The 22,818-nt window shown below is 56.8% G+C and overlaps 7 protein-coding genes across 7 annotated transcripts; 4 read left to right on the forward strand and 3 right to left on the reverse strand.

Annotated features, from left to right (window-relative positions):
• The first annotated feature begins 21 nt into the window (after positions 1-21).
• On the forward strand, positions 22-1,393 carry IWZ02DRAFT_278150 (uncharacterized protein). Its single transcript, XM_066763603.1, has 2 exons — positions 22-1,172; positions 1,364-1,393. Exon 1 carries the CDS (start codon positions 150-152, stop codon positions 1,131-1,133), a length of 984 nt encoding a protein of 327 aa, XP_066622445.1. The 5' UTR covers positions 22-149; the 3' UTR covers positions 1,134-1,172; positions 1,364-1,393.
• Positions 1,394-1,755: 362 nt separating this feature from the next.
• Positions 1,756-5,413, reverse strand: IWZ02DRAFT_278296 (uncharacterized protein). Its single transcript, XM_066763604.1, has 2 exons — positions 2,601-5,413; positions 1,756-2,479 (listed from the first exon to the last, which is right to left on the reverse strand). The coding sequence occupies exons 1-2, from the start codon at positions 5,252-5,254 to the stop codon at positions 2,020-2,022; spliced, it is 3,114 nt and encodes a 1,037-aa protein (XP_066622446.1). The 5' UTR covers positions 5,255-5,413; the 3' UTR covers positions 1,756-2,019.
• Positions 5,414-6,523: 1,110 nt separating this feature from the next.
• Positions 6,524-8,801, forward strand: IWZ02DRAFT_377847 (HCO3 transporter family-domain-containing protein; the record flags this gene model as incomplete). Its single annotated transcript, XM_066764967.1, has 5 exons — positions 6,524-6,759; positions 6,943-7,091; positions 7,145-7,232; positions 7,282-7,775; positions 7,822-8,801. 5 exons carry the CDS (start codon positions 6,524-6,526, stop codon positions 8,799-8,801), a joined length of 1,947 nt encoding a protein of 648 aa, XP_066622447.1.
• A 510-nt stretch (positions 8,802-9,311) lies between these two features.
• On the reverse strand, positions 9,312-11,051 carry IWZ02DRAFT_278321 (Alpha/Beta hydrolase protein). The gene is made up of 3 exons (XM_066763605.1): positions 10,762-11,051; positions 10,586-10,712; positions 9,312-10,534 (listed from the first exon to the last, which is right to left on the reverse strand). Exons 1-3 carry the CDS (start codon positions 10,841-10,843, stop codon positions 9,628-9,630), a joined length of 1,116 nt encoding a protein of 371 aa, XP_066622448.1. The 5' UTR covers positions 10,844-11,051; the 3' UTR covers positions 9,312-9,627.
• A 3,162-nt stretch (positions 11,052-14,213) lies between these two features.
• On the forward strand, positions 14,214-16,431 carry IWZ02DRAFT_278333 (uncharacterized protein). Its single transcript, XM_066763606.1, has one exon. It carries the CDS (start codon positions 14,500-14,502, stop codon positions 16,225-16,227), a length of 1,728 nt encoding a protein of 575 aa, XP_066622449.1. The 5' UTR covers positions 14,214-14,499; the 3' UTR covers positions 16,228-16,431.
• Positions 16,432-16,804: 373 nt separating this feature from the next.
• IWZ02DRAFT_420483 (ATP-dependent RNA helicase DBP8) lies at positions 16,805-18,914 on the reverse strand. The gene is made up of 2 exons (XM_066765832.1): positions 18,299-18,914; positions 16,805-18,248 (listed from the first exon to the last, which is right to left on the reverse strand). Exons 1-2 carry the CDS (start codon positions 18,850-18,852, stop codon positions 17,192-17,194), a joined length of 1,611 nt encoding a protein of 536 aa, XP_066622450.1. The 5' UTR covers positions 18,853-18,914; the 3' UTR covers positions 16,805-17,191.
• A 1,559-nt stretch (positions 18,915-20,473) lies between these two features.
• On the forward strand, positions 20,474-22,141 carry IWZ02DRAFT_490959 (MAP kinase; the record flags this gene model as incomplete). The annotated part of the gene is made up of 3 exons (XM_066769706.1): positions 20,474-21,163; positions 21,210-21,955; positions 22,012-22,141. The coding sequence occupies 3 exons, from the start codon at positions 20,474-20,476 to the stop codon at positions 22,139-22,141; spliced, it is 1,566 nt and encodes a 521-aa protein (XP_066622451.1).
• Positions 22,142-22,818: the final 677 nt, after the last annotated feature.

Below are 22,818 nucleotides of genomic sequence, written 5' to 3' on the forward strand. Positions count from 1 at the left end.
TTCTTCATGATTCATAAATGCTCCGAGTCCCCCGAGAAACATCTTTTGCCAGTCGGTGAGTCCAAGACAGCGTGGTCTCCGGCCACTGCGCGGCTGATGGCTTGGGCCTTGGGCTGCCCAGGCTTGTCCATGTGCTGCTGTCAACGCCCATGAAGGAGATATGCAGAGAGACGTCTCGAAGCGGCCAGTTCGCCGTTCCAACTCCACCACAAGATTCCGGATCAATGGGTAAACGCCGGCGAGGGGAGAATGTGGGATTGTGGGATGGTGGTGTGGAATCTGGAGATGTGGAGGGATGGCGAGTGCACGAGGCAACCCCGCATGCATCCTTCTCGCCTGTCTCGACCTCAGCATGTGCAACCCTCCCTCCGTCTTCCAATTCCTTCTGCTCTCCGCTCCATTGCAACCGTCGCAGTGCATCTGCAGACTGCTCTCCTGTCGTCTTTGACCACTCGGCCGCCTCGCTCCAGGACCCGCTCCCGCATTGGACATCCGGTCTCGGTTGCGGCTCTCTTGCTCGAAGGCCCTCACCTCACGCTACTCTCGCGCCAAAGCGGGGTGACTCCCGCGCCGCGCGCGTTGCCCGACTCTGCTGCATGCCAAAGTCCCGTATAGCTGTGGCGTCATTTTGGACTACCCCTCTTTCCATCCACACGGCAATCGACACGATCGGAAACTTGACGGCGACTCTCCAGCGGCTACCGGGCTCAGTCGTTGATCCATCAACTCGGCCGTCTTTCTTAAGTGCGGTCCAGATCAAGCTTCGCGTTGGGCCGAGTCCAATATGCAGGACAACCTTCGCCGCAGCGGCCAGCGGCAGCTACTCGATCGACAAGTCAGATGCAGCGCAATGGGAGGGCGGCACGGACCTGGTAGTCCACCAGAACATCCGCTTTGGCCTTCAAGCTGCTTTGCTTGGCCTACGTCTCCGGCTTCAAGTTTCCACTCTCAGATGTTCAGTCATGACGCCAAGATCGTGGGTACCAGAGTGCAAACAAGGCACCAGGGCCAGGCTCTTCTGTCCCTCAACTGCCTCGACTCGCGGCGACCATGCCACCGTCACGATTCCGCCGAAGAGTGGAGAACGAGCGGTCTGTCAGCCAGCAACTAACCGCGAGCCCATATTGTGCTAATGCACCTACGGAAGATGCGAGGATAACAGGCACCATACTGTACGGCCAACTTTCACATTCACAGCGCCGCTCTGTCTCACCTTCCATCAAACAATGCCCATGTACAACCATGCTGAGCAAACATCTTTCAGGCTGGCGGCCACCAGTCGAACGCTGTATTTCCTTGTACGAGACAGGCCTGCAATTCTCCGCCTTCTTGTATTACAGGATGACAGCCGACTCCCTGCCAGGCTACATGTAGCAAGCGACCACCTGAGTCTGCCCTCACGTCCCAAATATGTCCACAGCAGATTCAACTCAACCTTCGGCTCGGCATGATTGCGTACGTACTCCTGTGTTAAGGGCCTCTGCCATCGCATCAATCACTCACGCAGGCACGATCTTGAGCCATCCGTCAACCGTATGCAGACGCATAATGCAAGTAACCGTTAGTAAGTAGAGCCATCTCGTGGCAGGTACTGGATTCCAAGCAGCGACGCATCTGCTCCAACGACCCTTGCGAGTAGGACAGGGAACAGCAGAAGAATTTGCACTTGTGTCCAAGGCCTTTGTTAGAGACACCAGGAATCTTTGTTTCCTGCACTCGAGACTCGAGGCGTACTTGCGCACATTCGCTCGAAGAATCAGTCATCTCAGGACAGCACATGAACACCGCCAGGACGTCGCCGTCAAAGCGATGATGTCTCCAATATTGAATTTTTCGTCCACAAATAGAAGCCTCTGCGCAGATGGCTTTGTATCAGTATTAATTCTCGAGGAGCAAAAACGGGAAAGCAGTCCTATCCTCTGGAGTTTCAACGCAAACAACGTTAATCAGGCCGGCCACATTCCAAGCAAAACAACAACAGATGAATAGCTGACAAGAGGAATAGCCTGCAGCTTTCGACTACGATTGTAAGAAAAACCTAATATTCATTAAAGGTAAGAGAGAACCACCCAAAATAATACAAATTTCACTCCAATCATCGAGACTTCCTCCCCTAACCAACACCATCCTCCCCTTTCTATCCTGCTTCTCGATCCCCTTTTCAACCGCATTGTCCTCAGCAGCAGCACGATTCAATCTAAGTCTACTTGCGCAAGCGCGTGCTGCGTCTGGTGCCCACAGCTGGAGCTGATAAAGGTTTCTTCTGCTGTGTCTTTTCCTTAGTCGGTGTCTTTTTCGGGGTTTGCGTCTGCGTCTTCTTCTGTTTCTTTGACTTGGGCGCAGGTGCAGCTCGCGGCGGCGCAGATGCGCGTCGTTTCCCCTTGCCCCTCGTCCGCGTCGCCGGAGCGTCGTACTCGGTCTCTTCTTCTGTGAGATCGACGACTGGAATCGGCTTCGCTGGACGAGTACGGTGCGCGGGCTTGGGGCAACTTGAACTTGCTTCGACCACGTCATCCTCCTCCTCAATCTCGACCTCGTCCTCTTCGTCTTCTATAAGATCTACAACGATTGGCTTGGGCGGACGACCACGGCGCGCGGGCTTCGGACAGCTCGAGGTTACTTCTTCCACGTCATCTTCCTCCTCGATCACGACCTCGCCCTCGTGTTCTCGTCTGAGTTTGGCGAGATCTGCTGCCTTACCCTTGCCTTTGTCATTGCCATTGCCCTTACTCTTGCTGGTGCGGAGGGGCGTAGTGGGTGCTGTGTGGTAGCCGTCGCCGTCGGCATCATCTTGCGCACCATCATCTTCATCCTTCTCTTCGTTCTGGTCTTTAGAGGAGGAAGAGAGGGAGGACAAGGAAGACGAGTCGGAGCTGATGACAATAGCGCTGTTGTTCTCCGAGGAGGAAGACGATGAGTGATTATCAACCGTCTCCCCAGTCTCATCGTTCTCGTTTTCTTCCTCTTCGTCCTCCTCTTCCTCCTTTTCTCCTTGGTCCTCATCCTCGTCCTCGTCCTCATCCTCACTCTCGTCAGGAACGTCATCATTTTGTGCATCCTGCAGCGGATAAACCCCATCAAAGCTCAAAGGCAACGAGCGGGGAGCGTGGAGCGGCGGAGAGGCGCCTATTCGGCGGGTCGACCGGGTGGGCGAGCGGAAAATTTTGTCCCACGCCGCGTCAATGTCTTCTGCCGCCAGGTTCACCACTGGCTGCGAATCCTCTTGGTCATCTTCTTCATCGCCTTCATCAAACTCGGAGTCGTTTTGTGCAGACGGCTGATTCTGTGCGGATGGCTGCTGCACAAGATTTCTGTTGAAAAGAGGGTCAAGCGGTCCACCGATCCATCCTGCCGGCAGGCGGAACAGGCGCGGAGGCTTTCCAGCGGGTTTGCGTCGCCGGAGAGTCGGGGCGTACAAGACTTCGTTCCACGCCCTGTCGTTGTCTTCTGTTGCAAGGTCTGTTGTCAATGGCATGTCGTCGTAGTCGCCGCCATCGTCTTGGTCCCGGTCCTCGTCCTGGTCATCGGGCCATGATCCAGGCGGCGGATGGAAATGGGCTTGCAGTAACGCGTTTGGGATGCGTTGTTGAGTGCGCTGGATCGGGGCGTATATCATGTCGTCCCACGCCCTGTCATTGTCTTCTGTTGCCAGGTCTGCTGCTTCGAAGTCCTGAGACGTGGACTTCGATTTAGATTTGGACCTGGATTCGGATCTGGACTTGCTGCGCGAGGGGCCGCTGGTCGGCCTGCTCTCGACGATATCGTCGTCGTCTTCATCTTCGGTCTCCACAGTTGGGACAAAGGAGCGGTCGGATTGCTTTGCCTTGCCCTTGCCCTTGCTCTTGCGTCCTCTGCTACTGCTACGCGTCTTGATGGCGGTGGTGGCGGCTGTGGCAGCAGCAGGCTCGTCATCATCTTCCGAATCTCCAGGGACGTACGAGTCCGATGGCCTGGACATCGCCTGTTGTTTGCCTTTGTGGCTATTTCTGGGCTTGACCGAGCTAGCCGTCAGTGGCTTAACGTCTGTAGCTGATGCTCTCCTGACCTTGCGTCTTTTGCTCGGTGGCAGTGGCGGTGATACCAGGATGTTGTCGTCGTCAGAATCAGAGGCCTCCTCGGGGCGGTACGAGGCGTCTTGCTTGCGCTTGCGAGACTTCAACGCTCGTGGAATAGGAGGAATAGGACGAGCAGGAGGAGCAGGTGTGTACGCCGTGGGCGCTGGCCGCCTCACCCAAGGCGGAGGAGGCGACTGTCCTACTGGGACCGAGGGCCATGGCCAGTTATCATGGTGGTTGCTAGTGGCTCTGCCTTTGCGGGCGCTGCTGCGCGTGCGGCGGTCGCTGGGCTCGGCTTCGCCATCACTATCGCCGGACTCGTCCTCGCCATCTGGAGAATGAGCGACCCACGAGCGCTCTTCTGACTTTTCCTTCTTGCTGCGCTTGACTTTGCGGCTGCTGGTTCCTGGCCTGGGGAAGCCGCTCCACGGCGATTCAAGGTCTGCAGCTGCCCCTGATCTCCTGTTCCTGCTCCGCGGCGTCGAGGGCGCATTCGCCGGGAGCGTACGAGGAAGCCTCAAAAACGCCGGCGGTGGCGAAGTGCCTACAGCGACAGAGGTCCAGGTCTCACGACCACTGCCACGGCCTCGCTGCCGCGTCACTGGCTGGGAAGGCTCATTACCGATGCGGCGAGCGCTTCGAGGCGTTGTTGGGATCCGATGTGGACGCGGCTCCGCCATGGCATTGGATATCCTCTTGTAATACTCAGACATGGCCCTTCCTTGAGACGAGGGAGCGTCAGTGGACGGAACGTCAAACTGAACATGCCGAGACGAGGTAGGAGTCTGTCCGAAAGATGCAGCAGTATTGGGCGTCTGGGGAAAGACACTGTGCCGTGGGCTTCTCCTCGGAGGCGGTCTGTCGGCCGTCGTGGGCTGTAGCCGTTGTCTTGCTTGTCCAACCCCTCGCTTGTTGGAGGGCTGGTCAAAGGAGCGTTCGCTTCTTTGCAGGAAGCCGGGAGCAGATCGCGCAGACGTTGGCCCTGTGTCGTCCCTCGGAGATGGCGCGAAGATTCTTGGAGGCAGCCTCGTGCGCCATGCCGCTGATCCGGGGAGGAACTGGTAGTTGCGCGACGCTCGCGACGATTGGAGCCTCTGTGGCCATACAGGGGAGACATAGTCTTCGTCAAAGAAGTCGAGGTGCTCGAGTTGCCTGTTGGGCCGGCCTCGACCTCGAACCCTGCCTGCGCTGCCGTACATTGTGGAGGAGTAGCTGTAGAGTGTATGAAATGCTTGGAATACACACGAAAGATTCACAGAGAAAAAAGAAACTTGGACCCCTATGATATATTAGCATTCTGCTGGACAGCAATTCACGTTTCCGACGAGAAAATGGACGCGATGAAAGAAGGTCTTTGTTGGCTCAACTGCCAGCCAAGATCGACGCATCCGGCCATCGCTGGATTTTTTGGAGTTGCGTCTTTGTCTGCATCGCAAGTAGTGTCATTGTCATGAACAGAAATTGGCCTCGAGGTCCAGTGTCCCCAGTCCGCTTTCTCATCAGGCTCTGCGACTGGGAATGGGCTTTGTTGAAGACGCAAGTGATCAGGTGGTCAGGCGAGGTGCGACGTCAAGACAGGTCCTTGGACAGTTGGGGCTTTTGGAGCTTCTCGAGAGCGACACGTCTCGATTGGACCGATGCAAGGTCTGGATAGCTCGTGATGCAGCACGGAGTACATCCGTCATTCGAAGGAAATGTAACTCAGAGAAGGAGATCCAATCCAGGCTTGGGCAGGAAATGGAAAAGAATCAGAATACGGAGAACTCGCAAGAAAATAGATTGCTCGTGTGGATAAGATGCAAGACTGGCTTGCCAGTTCTCTGTGCAGAAGCTCTCCCTGACAGTGAGCTTGCCGTTGTATGTTGTGGTGGTGAGCGTCGAGGTCCTTCCGGTGTCGGGAGTGGCGATGGCGGCGGTGCCGATGACGGAGACGGGCCAAAGTGAATCGAGCTTGGCGTGGCTGTGCAACTGGAAAGACGAGAATACAGGCGCAAGATTCGAGGCATTTGATTGCAGAGGTGAGCCAAGTTGGATGTCGTTGCGCCGAATAGGTGCTCAGTGGACGAGGCGGGGGCGTCGAGTGGGTTGGTGACGCCATGACGCAATCCGAGCCTTGCGGCCGCGCAGGCGAGGCCATCCACATGCATCCATGTTGACTCGCGATGGTTGCAGCTTGAACCCACTTCTCCGCACTCCCTACTCGACACTTTTCAATCTCACCGACCAACGCCCAACGCCCAACGCACTTTCGGTTATCAGCAACACTATCCCCTGCCGCCCTTGTCGTCATGGTCGACAATTCCCTCTAATACTTCACTCGTTTGGACTGCAGTACTCTAGCTCGCTACCATCCATCGCCCACGGCTCGCTCCACCATGGAGCCCACCGACTCCTTCACCCTCCCCGGCCAACGCCATCCCTCGCACTCCGCTCGCGAACCCAAGACACGCCGGCCGTGGCAAAAGAGAATGTCGCTGCTCTCGTGGAAGCCCCAGCCCACAGCGCGTGAGGAGCGCCTCCACCGTGAACACACGCGCGCCTCGACCCGCACCACGTCTACAATGCACGTCAAGTTTCTGGGCATTCGATGGTTCGAGGGCATGATCAATGACTTGAGGAGGAGAGCCCCGTTTTTTGTCTCGGATTGGACCGACGCGTGGGACTATAGAGTCGTGCCAGCAACTATTTACATGTATTTTGCGAAGTACGTATCTCCGCGAGATATACTACCTCTCGCCCTTCTGCTCTGGGTCGACCGAGAACTTGTGCCCCTCGTGAAATGACTTGCTGCCTCTCGAAATTTTTTTTTTTTTTTTTTTCTGGTCGAGCCCCGAGCTTGACGTCCCAAGTACACCCCCCCCCCGATGTGTCCCTAACGGCTCTGCAGCATCCTCCCGGCCTTGGCCTTTTCTCTCGACATGTTTACCAAGACAGACTCGAGCTTCGGCGTCAATGAGGTCTTGCTTGCGTCTGTCCTTGGCTCCGTTGTCTTTTCTGTCTTTGCCGCTCAGCCGCTCGTCATTGTCGGCGTCACTGGTTTGTTGGACTGGTGCCATTGACGGCTGGGCCTCGCTGCTGACGCTCAATAGGTCCAATTACCGTGTTCAACTACACCGTCTACGATATCATGGTGCCTCGCGGTACAAACTACTTTTCGTTCATGTGCTGGATCGGCATGTGAGTCTTGAACACTCTACCGACCTGTAGCGAGACTGACACAGACCAGATGGTCCTTCATTTTTCACTCGATTCTGGCTTTTGGAAACTCTTGCAACTGGCTCAAATACGTCACTCGTTTTTCCTGCGACATTTTTGGGTTCTACGTTGCCTTTATTTACCTCCAGAAGGGCATTCAAGTCTTGACTCGCCAGTGGGAAGCCGGTGATGCTTCGGCCTACCTCTCCATCAGCATTTCGCTGCTCGTCCTCATGACGGCGTATCTGGGAGGCGTTCTCGGCAACAGCAACCTCTTCCACCGCAACGTCAGGAAGTTCATCGAGGACTACTCAACGCCTTTGACTGTCATCTTCTTCACGGGATTTGTCCACATTGGTAAAATGAGAGGCATCGATCTGCTCAAGCTGCCGACGAGCAAGGCCTTCTTCCCAACCACTGACCGTGGCTGGTTCATCCACTTTTGGGATATTGACATTGGGGACATCTTCATCGCCATTCCCTTTGCCGTTCTCCTGACGATTCTCTTCTGGTTTGATCACAACGGTATATGTGCCCAAGCCCTGCCACACCACCGTACTAATGTTTTCAGTATCATCCCTCATCGCCCAGGGGACTGAGTTTCCCCTTCGCAAACCCGCTGGATTCCATTGGGACTTCTTTCTCTTGGGCGTGACGACAGGCGTAGCGGGCCTGCTTGGGATCCCGTTCCCTAATGGCCTCATCCCACAAGCGCCCTTCCACACCAATGCCCTTTGCGTCACGCGCACCGTGGCCGATGACGACGACGAAACAAACAAAGGCCACACGCGTCGCGTCGTCGACCACGTCGTCGAGCAGCGCGTATCCAACCTCGCGCAAGGCCTCCTGACGCTGGGCACCATGACGGGCCCCTTGCTAATCGTACTGCACCTGATCCCGCAAGCGGTGCTAGCGGGGCTCTTCTTCGTCATGGGCGTGCAAGCGCTCGAGGGCAACGGCATCACGCTCAAGCTGCTCTTCCTAATCCGCGACAAGGCGCTGACCAACGCGTCGGACCCGCTGGCGCGCATCCCGCGCCGCGCCGCCATATGGTTCTTCGTGGCGCTGGCCCTGATCGGCTTCGGCGTCACCTTCGCCATCACGCAGACCATCGCGGCCATCGGCTTCCCCGTCTTCATCTTGCTGCTCATCCCCATCCGTTCGCATTTCCTGCCGAGATATTTCACGCCGCAGGAGCTGGGCGCGCTTGATGCGCCGACTGCCAGTCCCTTCACCATGGAGTCGTGCGGTGGCATTCTGGTGGAGGAGGAATCGTCATACGGCGTTGACACGAATGGCGTGGAGCGTGGCGCGGCTGCGGCTGCGGAAGTGTCGGGCGACAGCGCGAGTGCGCGCCGCAAGAGCGACGAGGAGCTGAGCGACGAGGCGGAGCGCGGCGAGGCGCCGCCGGGCGTGTGGCCGAAGAGCAATGCGCCGCAGGGCCAGCACCAGCGGCGCGCCAGCCTGAGGCGTGAGAGGGAGAGGGACGATGCGATTGAGCTGCGGAGTGTGGGGAGTAGGGGTAGTAGAACGCATGACCATGATCGCTAGATGGGGGTCGGCAAAGAGCGGTGTAGAAAGGCTATTACAGTTGCAGTCATAGGTAAGTAGCAGTGATAGGTAAGTAGATAAATGGATGGTTGGCAAGGTAAATGAAGCGTAAAAGGGATGCGGGTCGCCAACATGTACGACAAATTTCCTTGTGTCTCTCCTTCAAGTCAATGTGTTGTTTTCCATTCAAATCACCCGTGGTAATGACCAAAGCCCACCCTCACTTCAGAGTGCGTGCGGCATAAAGCATCCAGACATGTTTCTGCAGTGTTGGTATCCTTTGACGATGCCAGACGGTGAAAGAACACTTAAACGTTCTTACGTCAAGTCCCTCCCTCCCCCTTCTCCAAGTACCTACACATACCGTTTCCGCGACCCTAATAGTAAGGTCTGGAGCATCAAGCATTGGAGCATCAAGCATTAAACTCCCATGCTTGGTGCTCCCGACCCTTCCATTTTGTTTTGATCTCCCCCGCAGCGATGGAGAGAGAGCCCAAACAGGAAAGTACAAGCAAGCACGTGCGTTCGAAACCATGGGTGCGCTGTTGGATTTTTTTGATTTTTTTGATTTTTTTTTTTTTTGATTCAACAAGAATCGATCCATGGATTTCTTCTGCTCTTTTTCTCTGTCTGCACTAGCAGGTGTAACCAAGCCGATGCTTTCTTCTGTCTTGAGAGGTCTACGCTTCCGGCCGCCGACCCACCCGTATTCACAATTGCGTCGACAACAACAACAACAACAACAACAACAAATACCAACTTGCTCTTGCGTCATCCGCCAGTCAGTCAGTCAGTCAGTCAGTCAGTCAATTCAGTACAGCACCCCCTAGGTCTGCACCTCCATCTTGAACCAGTCACGCACCGCCGTGTACGTCTTGATGTCCTCCTTATCATAGCCGCCCTGCAGATCCGTGGCGCAAGCAACATGACCCTCACCGGGGATAATCTCGACGCGAATCTCGCCATCGCCGGCCCACTCCTTCTCGATCTTCTTGTAGCAGAGAACCTCGTGGTCGAGCATGACCTCGTTGCCGCCGATGAGGTGATAGACGTCGCGACAGACGTTTGCGAGGTTCTTCCACCATCCCTCGGGGGTGCATGCCGGCTCGTTGTACGGATCGTGCGGCTTGCCGCCGAGGTAGGCGTTGACCCAGCGCAGGCCGGCGCGACCGTCGATGACGTCGAGCGTCTTGTTGCGCTGGAAGCTGTCGGCGCCGAGGTCGAAGCTGGTCATGGGGCAGATGAGAGCGGCGCCCTTGAGCTTCTCGCCCTTGTCCAGCTCCACCGTTGGCACGCTGTGGTCCGGGTGCGGGTGCATCAGGTGGCTCAGCAGCGACATGACGAGGTTGCCGCCCGCGCTGTCGCCGCTGACGAAGAGCCGGTTCGCGGGTATGCCTAGGTTCTTGCGCACGTAGTTGAGCAGCGCCGCGCTCTGCGCCAGCTGCCGCGGGTACGTCCCGAACGGTGTCGTGTCGTAGTGCAGCACCAGAATCGACAGCGCGTCCGTGTCCTTCTCGTTGACGTCGTCAATCAGGTAGTGCAGGAACTTGAAGTGCAGGTTCGAGATGGGGAACGCATAGCCCCCGCCGTGCAGGTACAGCATGACGTTTCGCGCCGTCTTGGAGCCCATCCAGTAGGCTCGCGTCCCGTCCTCGAGGATCTCGAAGCGTTGCTTGCATTTGAAGATGCGGCAGTAATCTGCGTAGCTTTCGTCGGTGCCGGGTACGAGGCCTCTGAATTTCCATGTCAGATATGATCAAGTGCACTGCGGGAAGAAATCATACTGTTCAAGTCTGGAGTCGGCGTGAGCCGTAAATGCGCGCAGAGCCGTGTACATCAAATGACGAGTGAGACCAGGCGCTTTCTTTGTGGTAAAAGGGACAGCCAACAACGCCAACATTGTTTTGATGACTGTGGAGCAAATCAGCCAAGAACCCCAAGGAAGCGGGAAGCTGCTTACCAACGATGCAGAGGATCCAAGATAACCTGATGTAGTCGGACAAGTGCAGCTTCAAATCGGCAGAAGGAGGTCTAGGCGCCATGACGATATCGACGGACGTGGAAAATGTCCTAGGCCAGAACAGGAAGACTAAAAAGGAATACTCGTAGGGATATTTTGCGCGCTGAGAGAACGTCACGCACAGCGTTCAAGGGCGTAAAAGCCGTGCGGATTAAAAATAATGTGTAAAAGAGGAAATTGAAAAAGAGGGAAAAGACTAAAACAGAAAAGAGGGGACCAGCCAGCTGACACTAGCTCGCTATTCTTCTTCTTCTGCAATTTCCTTCGACGCGATCCAGATCACTTGACCTCCCGGAGCCGGCGATTTGGTGGGTGATAAGGGTCGTCGGTTTTTGGCGGTAGAGCACGCGCTTTTTTGGCGACGCTGCACAACGTGAGGCGCAGGACGGTGCGGTGGGACGGGAGCGAGCCAACCAGGCAACGGACGGTCGAAGAGGCGATGATTGAGGGCCACGATGGTCAGAGAGCAGAGGTTTGCAGAGGTTTATATCGGCGGTCAAGGAGAATGGTTACCATGACAGCTGCCGCCTGGTTGGAGTCGTTACATAGGAAGATGGTGGTTGGGGTATGGTCAGGCTCAAGGTGCGGCAGGAACCGAGCGTCTCCAAAAGCTTCAGATCAGATGTAGATAGGCTGGCTGGCTACCTGCGGCCCGCCTTCCAGCGTCTAAACCTTATTGCGAACGGCAATGTCATCATAGCGCCTCTTCTACGCCCGTAAATGCCTCGCAAGCAACCGTCAATTCAAACCCTTCTTTTCTGGTGGACTCGCTTAGAGAAATGGTCGTAGAACATGGGTCTGAGATGGTGTTTCTCGTGTCTTTGTTCCCTAGCGTACCTCACCATCTTCTAGACGACGCCATCTTGCCATCTCGACCAGCCCAAGTCGCAAGGGCAACATCCGGCTTGCATGCACAAGTCCGGCAGTCCTCCAACTGCCGTCAGTCACAGCTGTCTCGCGATCCGCGCGTGGGGATAGACGTCCCTCCATCGTGGCCGACGCGGTACCCTGCAGCAGTACGGCCTTAATTGTCGAGAGCAGCGAGACCCTAACGACCCGACGCCCGAGATACATGTCGGCTCGTACCTTTTCACATGCGACATGTATGTATCTAAGTAGGCCAACATGAGGCACGAGGACGCCATGTCAATCTGTGGCACATGGACCTGAGCCGTTGTTCAGATTAGAGCCTTGATCTCTTTTCCACACCAGCAATCAGGTTTGCGAGGCTTGAATCATCGGGTTGTTGGACTCTGGCCTGCTGCCCTCGCCGTTGCGCTTCCCGCTACATCAATCTTTCTGGGGAGCTGGTGGTGACGTCATTAGCTGTACCTCGGCACCATGCACCAAGGAATCACGGCATCTTGCTGCCGACCAGGGGGAAGCGGTGAGCATTCTGCCACTTTGTTGACACCTTCCTGTGCACGTCGGTTTCGCGTCTCTCCAGTTCCCATCGACAAAGACTCTGACCACCACAATAATGCCTCGCAAGCCGAATCGACTATGACACCACAAACCTCACTTCAGGTAGTACCCAAACCAAGTCGGCGCAAGCTTGGACCCAAGCCAAAACCACTGTCGGAGCGGAAACCAACCTTCCGCGGCCCATTGAGGCGCAAGCAGGAGACGCACAAAAAAAAAAAAAAAAAAAAAAAAAAGATGCAGGTGCTTCTTTTTCTTGAGCATCATCGGGTCGGAGTCGAAAAAGCGTTGTTCATCGCTATCCACGAGTCCTAGCGGCCTCCAACCCAACGAGAGGCTGCGGACTGGTTTGGATTGAGCCCCAGGACTGTTTCCGGTTGGGTATAACAGAAAGAGAGCATAGTCTCTGGTGACACGAGCCGGCGAGAGCGCGATCCAGCAGACCAGAGGAAACTTGGAGTGACGCCCTCTGAGCAGGCGCAATAGACTAGCAAAATCCCGGTCGACGTAGAATTCAAAGCTGTCTCCCAATACGAAGTTCCCGGAAAAGAGAACACAACTGACCCCGCCGATGAGTATCGGGCCTATGCCCCATCATCGACTGTCGATGCAAGTGGTGGCAAGTTCGAAAATATTGACGGCCACGCCGGAATGAGCGACGAAAACCTTGATTATCCAGCGAAATGAAGAAGCAAACGGGCAAATAAAGCCAGATTTCGGATTGTCATCGGAGACCCGCCAACGCTTGGGGATTCAGGGGGCACGGGGACAACGCGTCGTTCGAGGCTCATGCGGTGATGCGCGGGCGGAAAGAAGAGCACGACAGACCAATGTCCAGAGAAATGAGGGTCCCGCTGGAAAGAAGCATTGCATTGCGAACGATGGGGACGCGAATCTCGCCTAGGCCGGGCGTGTGATTGCACGCGTGTGGATAATCAGCCCTACGAGAGGATGATGTGCAGCTAGCCGGGCAGCACGACCCGAGGACGAAGATCAGCAATTCGCGCTCGGGCGGCGAGCGGCGAGGGACTCGGGTCGTGGTCTCTCGGCGCATTCTCGAGTATCGTGTGTCGCTTTCTTTGGTGTTGACCGCGACCAGACTGGACGCCCTGCCGAGATACGACGCTATATTTACGACAAGCACCGGCGACACTGAGACGTCGCTTCAACGGTTGCGACAATGGCAGATGCGCCATGTGGGTGCTTCTTTAATGAAATCAATTGATGCGACTGGGCAAATAAATGCAAAGACGGACGCACGGCTCTCACAACGCGCTGCCCACGCCGCAACATGAGCATCCCCCCAAATCTCAAAAATATCCAAGCTACGCCTGTGCGGACAGCGACTCCGCGCCGTACGACCATCTCTGTTTCTCGTTCTTTCTTAAAATTTCTCCAGCCGTGTTGCGAAAGTCCTCCTTGGTTCTTGAAAATTCTCCCGACCTCTTTCTTTCGACGCTGCAGTCTCGCACTTTGGTTGTTTGCAATCTTTCCTATTGCTCCATCACATCATGTCATCGAGCGTCTTCATGTTCCCTGGCCCAATCCATTCTGCTCCCATGGCAGGCCAGTCGTACCACAGGCACATTCCATCGTTGCTGGCTGAGAGACATGGTGTTCTGGATACACCAGACATGTCTTTTGCGCCCTCTGCCCCTTTCTCCTATGATAGCAACAGAGTAGATGACTCCACGAGCTACGCTCTCCGCGGTGCAGTCACGTATACGGCTCATCAGGCATACTCGCATACGCCGCACAACTCTTGTGCAGGCGCCGAGACCTCATTCAGACGACCAGTGTCGACGACGATGTCACCAACCTCCTCGGCACAGTTCTCTTACTCGGCGACCCCATCTATCGGCAAGCGCTTCTCGCTGCCAGCAAGCCATCCTAGCTCTTACTGCGCCCGCAACCGTGACTCGACAACCACCACCGCAGCGACCTCGACGACGCCGACGACTGATCCCACGACGCGCATCACCGTCGCCAAGCAACGCGCCATCGGTCATCGCCGGTCGCACGCGCAGTCGATCATCACGGAGCCGCAGAAACAGCTGGGTCATCGCCGGTCTTGCGCTCTTCAGATTCGCCCGTCGAGTCTGGACCAGCAAAAGGCGCGAGGACACCGAAGGTCGCACGCTCAGTTCACGAATGTTTGCTCTCTTGAAGCTGTAAGTTGATTGGCCTGTTTCCCCGCTGAGATTGAAGTGGTCGAGCTCAAATCTCTGCTGCCACTGTCGTTTGAGCTGGGTTGAGATGAAATGGACTGAAGCTGACCTGAGACTTGCAGCTGAATTTGCAATAATGAGATCGTTTCGCGGCCCCATACTGGGTGAACGAACGGACTGGGGAGGAGGAAGCAACAAAGGGCGCAGTGGACGAAGCAGTGCTCCTCCAGGTAATGACCGTAGCACTGGAGACAATAACGACAAGGGAGAACGAGACACCCATCGCGGCGGACAGCCGCACCAGCGCCTCCGCGCCGGCCCTCTCTTCACGCCTGAGCAGCTGCGTCAGGCCATGGCCGAACACGGCCAGGTCCCCAAAGTCTTCACGCCGCGCTCCGTCTCGGCCTCGCAGCACCCGCGCTTGAGCGCCCTTTTCCCTGATCATGACATCCCTGATGATGACCCGCCGCACAACAATAACAACAGGCATGACCACCACCGCCGCGGCAGGACCAAGGACAAAAAGACTCGCAGCAACGCCAGCGCCGCCTCGACTCCTGAGACCCCCAAGCCAGACGAGCGCCTTTTGCTCGGTGCCCGCGCCGCCGCAGCCGGCATCCCGCGCGACACGCCTACCCGCTATACGCCTACGCGCTCTGCGAGCGCGTGCTCGCCTCGTGACCACCTTCAGTACCATGACCAGCACCCGAACCCCTACTTTGGACCCTTGACGGGCCGCAACAAGCCCTTGCCCGCGCTGCCGCCGCCATCGACCAACGACCTCTTCCTCGTCAATGGCCAGCAGATGAAGCAGTTGCAGCAGCTTCAACAGCTTCAGCAGCACAACAATCACCACGAGCCGCAGCAGCATCAACCGTTCCCTCACTATCACCCGCACCCGCAGCCGCCGCAGCCCGCCCACCTCTCGCGCGCCCACAGCCCCCACAACGCCGCCTTCATTCCACGCCCCCTCAACATCGTCAAGAAGAACCCGTCGCGCGCGCCAAGCACCGCCACGTCGACCGGCTCCTCCTCGACGCCGCACTGGACCACGCCGCCGACGACACCCACGCCCGTCCCCGTCCCGGCGCCGCTCGTGTGGCGCCCGCGCACACCCAGCCATCATAGCCAGTTCGGCCAATACAGCCAGCACAGCAACGGCAGCAACAACGGCGGCGGTCTCGTCGGCCCCGTCAGCGGTCTTTCAAGCGGTTTGAGCAGCAGCGCCTCGTTCGGTCCCAGCGGTCCGCCGCCTGCCAGCAGCCCGCCCGCCCTGCCGCCGCTGCACCATCACCAGTTCCCCGGCCGCCGCCGGTCCTCTTCGTCTTCCAGCGCGGGCGATGGCGCTGGAGTCACGGATATCGAGTACGCGGCTGTCAGCACCGAGTTTGGCGGCCTGGCTCGTCGTGGTGCTGGCGGTAGGGCGCGCAGTGGTTCGACGAATACGCTTGATCGCATTGAGGCTGAGCTGGTGAATTGGGCTGGTTTGCAGGAGTGCGAGGGCGAGGCACGCAGGGTCAGCGCGCCGCAGGAGGAAAGGGAGGAGATGTCGTCGCTGTTTAAGGAGGTGGAGGTGGAGGCGTCCAAGGATGCAAATGGTAAGGGTAAGGGTAAGGGTAAGGAGAAGGAGAAGGCCAAGCAGGAGAAGGAAAAAGACAAGGAGAAGAAGTGGTGGGGTAGGAGCCGCAAGGACAAGAAGGAAAAGAAGGAAAGGGAAAAAGCGGAGCGAGAGAAGAAACAGCAGCAGCGCGAAGACGAAGTCGGCGAGCTGGATGAGGAGGCGTACGACGCGGAGGACGACTGGGAGGACGAGTGAGTGAGGGAGACAGCGATGCTGGTGGTGGTGGTGGTGACGATGATGACGAGGTTTGGTGCGGTGGGGGCCAAACCAACCAACCAACCAACCGACCAGTCGTCGGACAAGAGGCTGGTTGGCTGGCTGGCTGGCTGGCTGGCTGGCTACCCTGCTCTGGCAGACCGACCTACCAACCTTTCTTGATTGCGGCTCCTACCTCACATCACACATCACACCTCATCTCCCTTCCTTCCCCTGTACATTACTTTACCCTACCTGGCTTGCGCTGCGCTGCCTCGGCAGTCAGTCGGTCAGCTGAGTCGAGCATGAGACCGGGCCCGCGCGCGAGCTGAGCTGAAAAGAAAGAATTAATGGGATACGACGGTTACTGGTGGTAATACCTACTACCTAGATTGGGGATACAATCATTACGGTACGGTACGGCACAGTACATTACAGGTACTTGTGTGTACCTGTCTGCCTGATGCCCTGTTTGTAGTGGACGGAATGGGTCGCACGCATGGATGGATGGATGGACAGCCAGATAGATGTACAGATGTACCTGAACTGAATTCGAAAAGTTTTGGCGGACATACTTGGTGCGTTTGACGCGTGTTTGCGTGCATGCTGTGGTGGTGATTTTGTTTCTAGCAGAGTTGAGTTGAGACGGGATGTTGATAGAGAGGGGGTGATTTGCGTCAAAAATTGGGGGGTTGTGGAGATAGGAAGACAGGCGTCACAGTCGAGGAGGACTGTTTGAGGCTTCGTTTGGTTGCCTGTGCGGCATTTTGAGCATGTCCTTGCTCTTCCTACGTATCGTGATGCGATCGATTCTCGAGCCTCTTTGCAAAAGAGATGGGGCTCGTAGGTAGACAGACTCTTTGGTATGCAGTGATTCATTAATCCGCATGTCGTGCAACCCTTTCCTTTCTTTGGTTCCAAACTCGCACTCTCTCCAAAGCTCAGCATACAGCAGAGAACCTCTTTATTTCGCCTTCTTCGCCATCCCCCTCTTCCTCTTCCCCCTGACATCCCTCCCCTCGTCAATCTCCAGCATGGCCTCCCTCTTCTTCTCACTGACAACCTTCAAGCTGTCGCGAATCATGCGCGTCTCAAGATTGACGCCCTCCTCCTCGTACCCGACCATCTTCAAGCCGACGCGCTGCTCAATGGCCAGGATGAGCTCCGGGTCGCGCTGCCCGACGAGCGTGACGCTCTCGCCCGAGCGGCCCGCACGAGCCGTACGACCGACGCGATGGATGTAGTCATCCGGGTCGCGCGGGACGTCGTAATTGACGACCATCTCGACCGAGGGGATATCGAGACCGCGAGCGGCGACGTCTGTGGCGACGAGGATGCGCGCGGCCCTGGCGCGGAAGCGGGCGAGGTTGGAGATGCGCTGCGACTGAGGCAGGCCCGAGTGTAAGCTGGCGACGCGGTGGTCCAGGAGGCGCAGCATGTGCTCGAGGAATTGCGCCGTCGAGGTGCGGTTGACGAAGATGATGACGCTCTTGTCGGCGTTGGCGGGGGTGAGGAGGAGCGTGTGCAGGTAGGTTTCTTTTTGTGTCACGGGCAGCGAGAGGTACTTTTGCGCCAGCGTCGTCGGTACGGCGAGGTCTTCGGTGTCGACTTCGCAGACAAAGACGGGCGGTTTGCTCGGAGCGCGCGGCATTTCCTGGAGTGCGCGGACTTCGGGCGTGACTGTGGCGGTGAAGAGGCAGGTTTGGCGTTGAGCCGAGGGCGGGAGGACGGAGAGGCAGGTTTCGACGTCGGGGAGCATGCTGCCACGGCCGGCGGAGAGCAAGCGGTCAGCTTCGTCAAGGACGATGAAGCGCACACGGCGAAGACCGCCGATTGTGTCTTCGCCGGATTGGTTGATGTGGTCGGCGAGACGGCCGGGGGTCGCAATGACTACATGCGGACGTGATGCCAATGCTGTTGCTTGGGCACGCATGTCTGCCCCTCCGGTCACCAAGATAGTCTTGAGGGATTGCGGCCCTCCGATTGCATTGAACTGTTCATAGATTTGGAGGGCAAGTTCTCTGTTGGGTGGTCAGCAAGTGATGGGCGAGATGCGAGTCAACAAACATACCGCGTTGGCGTCAAAACGACGGCAAAGACGCCCACCGGATCTTGACTCCATTTTTGCAAAATTGGCACAGCGAATGCCACAGTCTTACCGGAACCTGTCCGACTGCCGCCGATGCAATCTCTTCCTTTGAGAATTTCTGGGATGCAGCCCTTTTGAATGCCCGTGGGCTTTTTGATGGCCATGGCGGAGAGAGAGGCGACGAGCCATGGTGAAACATTTAAAGAAGCAAAGGAGAGATTTTCCTTGTGATTTTGGGACTGACGAATGGAATCTGGTAGATCTTGTTGCGGTGCAGTCCCTTTTGCCTTGACACGCGAAAGAGTTGAAGTTGATGAGACAGGAGCGGGTTTGGGCTGGGTTTCTTGGTCGGAATCAGAGTCTACGGGAGGCGACAGCTTTCTCCTCTTGCGGACACCATTGTGCTGCAGGTCAAGACGAGAGGACTCGGAGTCCAAGGCCGAATCACGAGACGAAGGCATTTTGCGATTGGACATGAAGTCGTCTGTCTGTCTTGTCTTGCTGGCGGGCGTCTGAAAATCTGGTCGGCGGTTCATTTGTCCGACAGCGGCTTATTAAGGGAAGGCAAGGTAAGGCACCGTCCATGCGCCGGGGAAGCGGGCGAGCAGGTTCGAACGTTCATATGTTGGGGGACCAAGACCACCCATCATCTCATTGCGCATCTGCTTCGCATCAAGCTGGCGGATGGCGTCTGTCACAAGGCCCCCGTGTCCGGCATGCAGCATTGAATCACACCGGCGAGCGGATGCAGGAAACAAAAAGCGAAGCGCCCAGGACCTCAGACATAATGATGCATGTCGACATCGCACGTTTGCCACAGAGGCACAGCACTGTACGGGGAAGTAGTCGACAGGTACAGGTACAGGTACAGGTACATGGCGTCACCAGGGAGGGATGGTAGGTACGTAGGAATGGAATGGCAGGACACGTGTGAGAACGACACACAGTTGGTTTCTTGTATCAAGTGAGTCGAGTGGGCTGAGTTTTTGCATTCCCCACATGCTTCAAGGCCAGCCAGCCAGCCATGCGATTGAAGCCCAACGGGGTCATCAGCCGCTCCCTCCCTCGCAAACAGCTTTTGAGACTGCGGCTACAGCCGTCCCTTCTGTCCCTTCTGTCCCTTCTGTCCCTTTTTTTTTTTTTTTTTTTTTTTGGCCCTGCTTTGCCCTGACTTGGCCTGTCCTGTCTTTGTCCCAAAATCGCCGTAGGGCTGCGCTGCACGCACGAGATCCGCCCGGCCTAGCCAGAGCACGCGCCAGACGGCAGCCAAGGAAGAAGGTCAAGCACTACGCTGCTCTGCACCACCACCTCCATCACCTCCTCCACCACCACCACCACCACCACCACCACCACCACCACTCCCCTCTTCTTCCGCCTCCGACCTCCAGCCCACCTCTTTTACCCCATCTCACCCCACACCCGTTGTCTGCTTGCTTGCTTGCTCGCTTGCTTGCTTGCTTGTGTGCCTCCCTGCCTGCATCTTTGTCATTCTTCATTTGCCTCCCACACTCGCTCGCCTTCTCTCGAACGCTCTTCAGCCGTCTTTTGTCAACCGCCAGCCGGCAACTACTCGTCGTCTCCACCTGAACCCACGCACAGACGGCCTCGACAACCCGCAAAGCTCCACCAGTCTCCCCTCCTACTTCGGGCACGCCGACGCCCTCTTCGTTCTTCTCGACATCCTCTCGCTCGCTCTTCGTCGAGTCTGCTTGCTCTGCGGATACCCCTCTTTACCACCTCTCCACGCGCGTCTCGACACGTACCACAGCGCCTCTCCGCTACAACCACCCGATCAAATCAGGCTTCCTGCAGCCAAGCGGCACCTTGGATCCTCAATACCCACTTGCAGAAGATTGAACCCTGCCGTGTTGCGCTTTTGCAGCTGCAGCGACCATCGCGGCTGCGTGCAGCTCCGCCATATCAGCTTCCTGACCGTGTGACTTGGCTTTCGCCGGCCTACCACCCTTTCTTCCTCGACAAACCCTCTCATACTGCTCTAACACTCCTCCGGCCCCTCGACATCTTTTTCGCTCCACCGTCCCATCGACGACGACGTCCTACATGCAGGCGCCAGGTGACGGTGCAGCCAATCCCACTCAAGCCTCGACCGGCCCGCGTCCTTCCACCCCGCCAGGACCCTCGCAACCACATTCCGACATGTCAACACCTGCTCCGCTCCTCCGCCCACCGATTCCAGGCGCACGAAGCCACTCGTCGCCGCGCGCTCCTCGCCTGGGCCTGTCTATTCCTCCATCGCCAAATGCCAGACCAGTAGTCAATGGTGCTACCGCCGCCGAAGTACCCGCCATGCCATCACTCCAGCCTCAGCAGCAACCGCTTCACGCCCGCCCTACTCCCACGCCGATGCTCCGCCTGGCTACCCCTAGCGGTAGCCAAGCAACGCCACAAGAGAATGCTCCCCGACGAGGGGTCGGTGGCCTGAAACTCGACGTTGGAGGTGGTTTTTCTGCCGCGAGCAGCGGCTCTGATCGCAGTCGAAGCAACAGCGGAGAGACGGGCTTCACTCCAGGACGTCCGCCATTACAATTAGTCACCAACTCTCACGATCCGCTTTCCGCCCTCTCCTCGAATTCCCCAAATCCCAACTCCAACTCGTCGACCGAGATGCAACGCACGCCCAGCGGCATGTCGGAGCTTGTCGTCGACTTGGAAAAGCTCAAGTTTGAGAAAGGTGGGCAGCTTGAACCGGGAGATTTGGACGATGCGGGATGGCGGGCGGCAAGCAAAGAAGAATTGATTGAAGAGTTGGGATCTTTGGGAGAGGGTGCCGGTGGTGCGGTGACTAGGTGCAAGCTCAAAGGTGGGAGGACAGTATTCGCACTCAAAGTATGGCCCACGCCATTTCGTTGGAAAGCTTTTCTGACGATCCCAGATCATCACGTCAAACCCAGATCCTTCGATAAAACGGCAAATCGTCCGCGAGCTTTCTTTTAATGCCTCTCTACAACACCCTTCAATCTGCCGCTACTATGGCGCTTTTCAGCCGCCTTCAAACACATCCGTCATCAACATTGCCATGGAATTCTGCGAAGGTGGTTCGCTCGACAGCGTCTACCGCGAAGTGCTGGGCCGCGGGGGACGCATCGGCGAAAAGGTTCTCGGCGTCGTCGCGCGGGGCGTGCTCGAGGGTCTGACGTACCTCCACAGCCAGCGCATCATTCACCGCGACATCAAGCCCAGCAATATTCTCCTGTCCCGCGCTCCCAGCAACCCCGACGGCTCTCGCCAAAGTGGCAGAGGCTCTCGTCTCAACGCATGGGAAGGCATTGTCAAGCTGTGCGACTTTGGCGTCAGCGGCGAATTTGGAACAAAGGGCATGGCCGAAACCTTCATTGGCACCTCGTACTACATGGCCCCCGAGCGTATTCAGGGCATGAGCTACACCATCACATCAGACGTGTGGTCGCTGGGTGTGACGTTGCTGGAAGTGGCGCAGGCCCGCTTCCCGTTCCCGGCGGATGCAGAGGATGGGGGCGAGGGCGGCGGCGCAATCAAGCCGCAGCATGGCCTGATTGACCTGCTGACGTACATTGTCATGCAGCCCATTCCAAAGCTCAAGGACGAGCCCAAAAACAACATTTTCTGGGGGGAGAAGTTCAAGTACTTTATTGAGTGCTGGTGAGTTTTTGGCTGGATCTTCAACCGCACGAGTCGCTTGCTAACCCTCTTGTCAGTCTGGAAAAGGACGCAACCAAGCGTGCCACGCCGTGGCGAATGATGGAGCACCCGTGGATGGTCGAGATGAAGACCAAAAAGGTCAACATGGAGCTGTTTCTGTCGCAGGTGTGGGAGTGGAAAGACTAGCACGTCTCTTCCCTCGTGTCCCTCCTCATGTTTTTTATTACATTTTTGCACAGAGGAAAATATGTGGCCCCCTCCCCCCAATTTTACACTTGCTCTTAAGATTGTTTGGCATTTGGGAGTTAACTCTTTTACTTCACACCTCTTGTCCTCCAAAGACAATCATCGAAGCCACTGCTGCCTGGATGGCGGTGCAGATACTCGTGTTGTGTGAGATGCGCTTTGTGGTACATGCTGCTCATTGGACTTGCTTTGACTGCAGTTTGCTCTCACCCTGATGGGTCTTGATCATCTCCTAATGTACTCAAACCCAGCACATCAACATCGACCAAACTCGACCTAACCTGCTGCTGCCACGGATTCCGCAATTTTCACGATCCCCTCGTCTGCTCTGCCCTCAAGAGCGCAAACCTTGGCCCACGGACTGATTGTAACGACAGACTCCCGAACCAACCTTTGCATCGTTGATCGGTCGGTCGGTCAGTCAATCAGTCAATCTGTCTGTCACCGGAAATGGTGATCAAGGCGTCAATCTGCTCACTGGTATTTACCTCCTGCGCGCTACGCTCTGCCGGCCCTCTTACCTCACCTCACCTCACCTCGTCGTCTGCGATGCTGCTGGACATGTCTGTCGTCGTGTGTTTGAAGGCGTTGGCGAGCAGCGATTGACGTCCTTTTTG

Source organism: Phyllosticta citriasiana (genome assembly GCF_038021145.1).
Source record: "Phyllosticta citriasiana strain CBS 120426 chromosome Unknown IWZ02scaffold_7, whole genome shotgun sequence".
In the NCBI taxonomy this organism is placed as follows: domain Eukaryota; kingdom Fungi; phylum Ascomycota; class Dothideomycetes; order Botryosphaeriales; family Phyllostictaceae; genus Phyllosticta; species Phyllosticta citriasiana.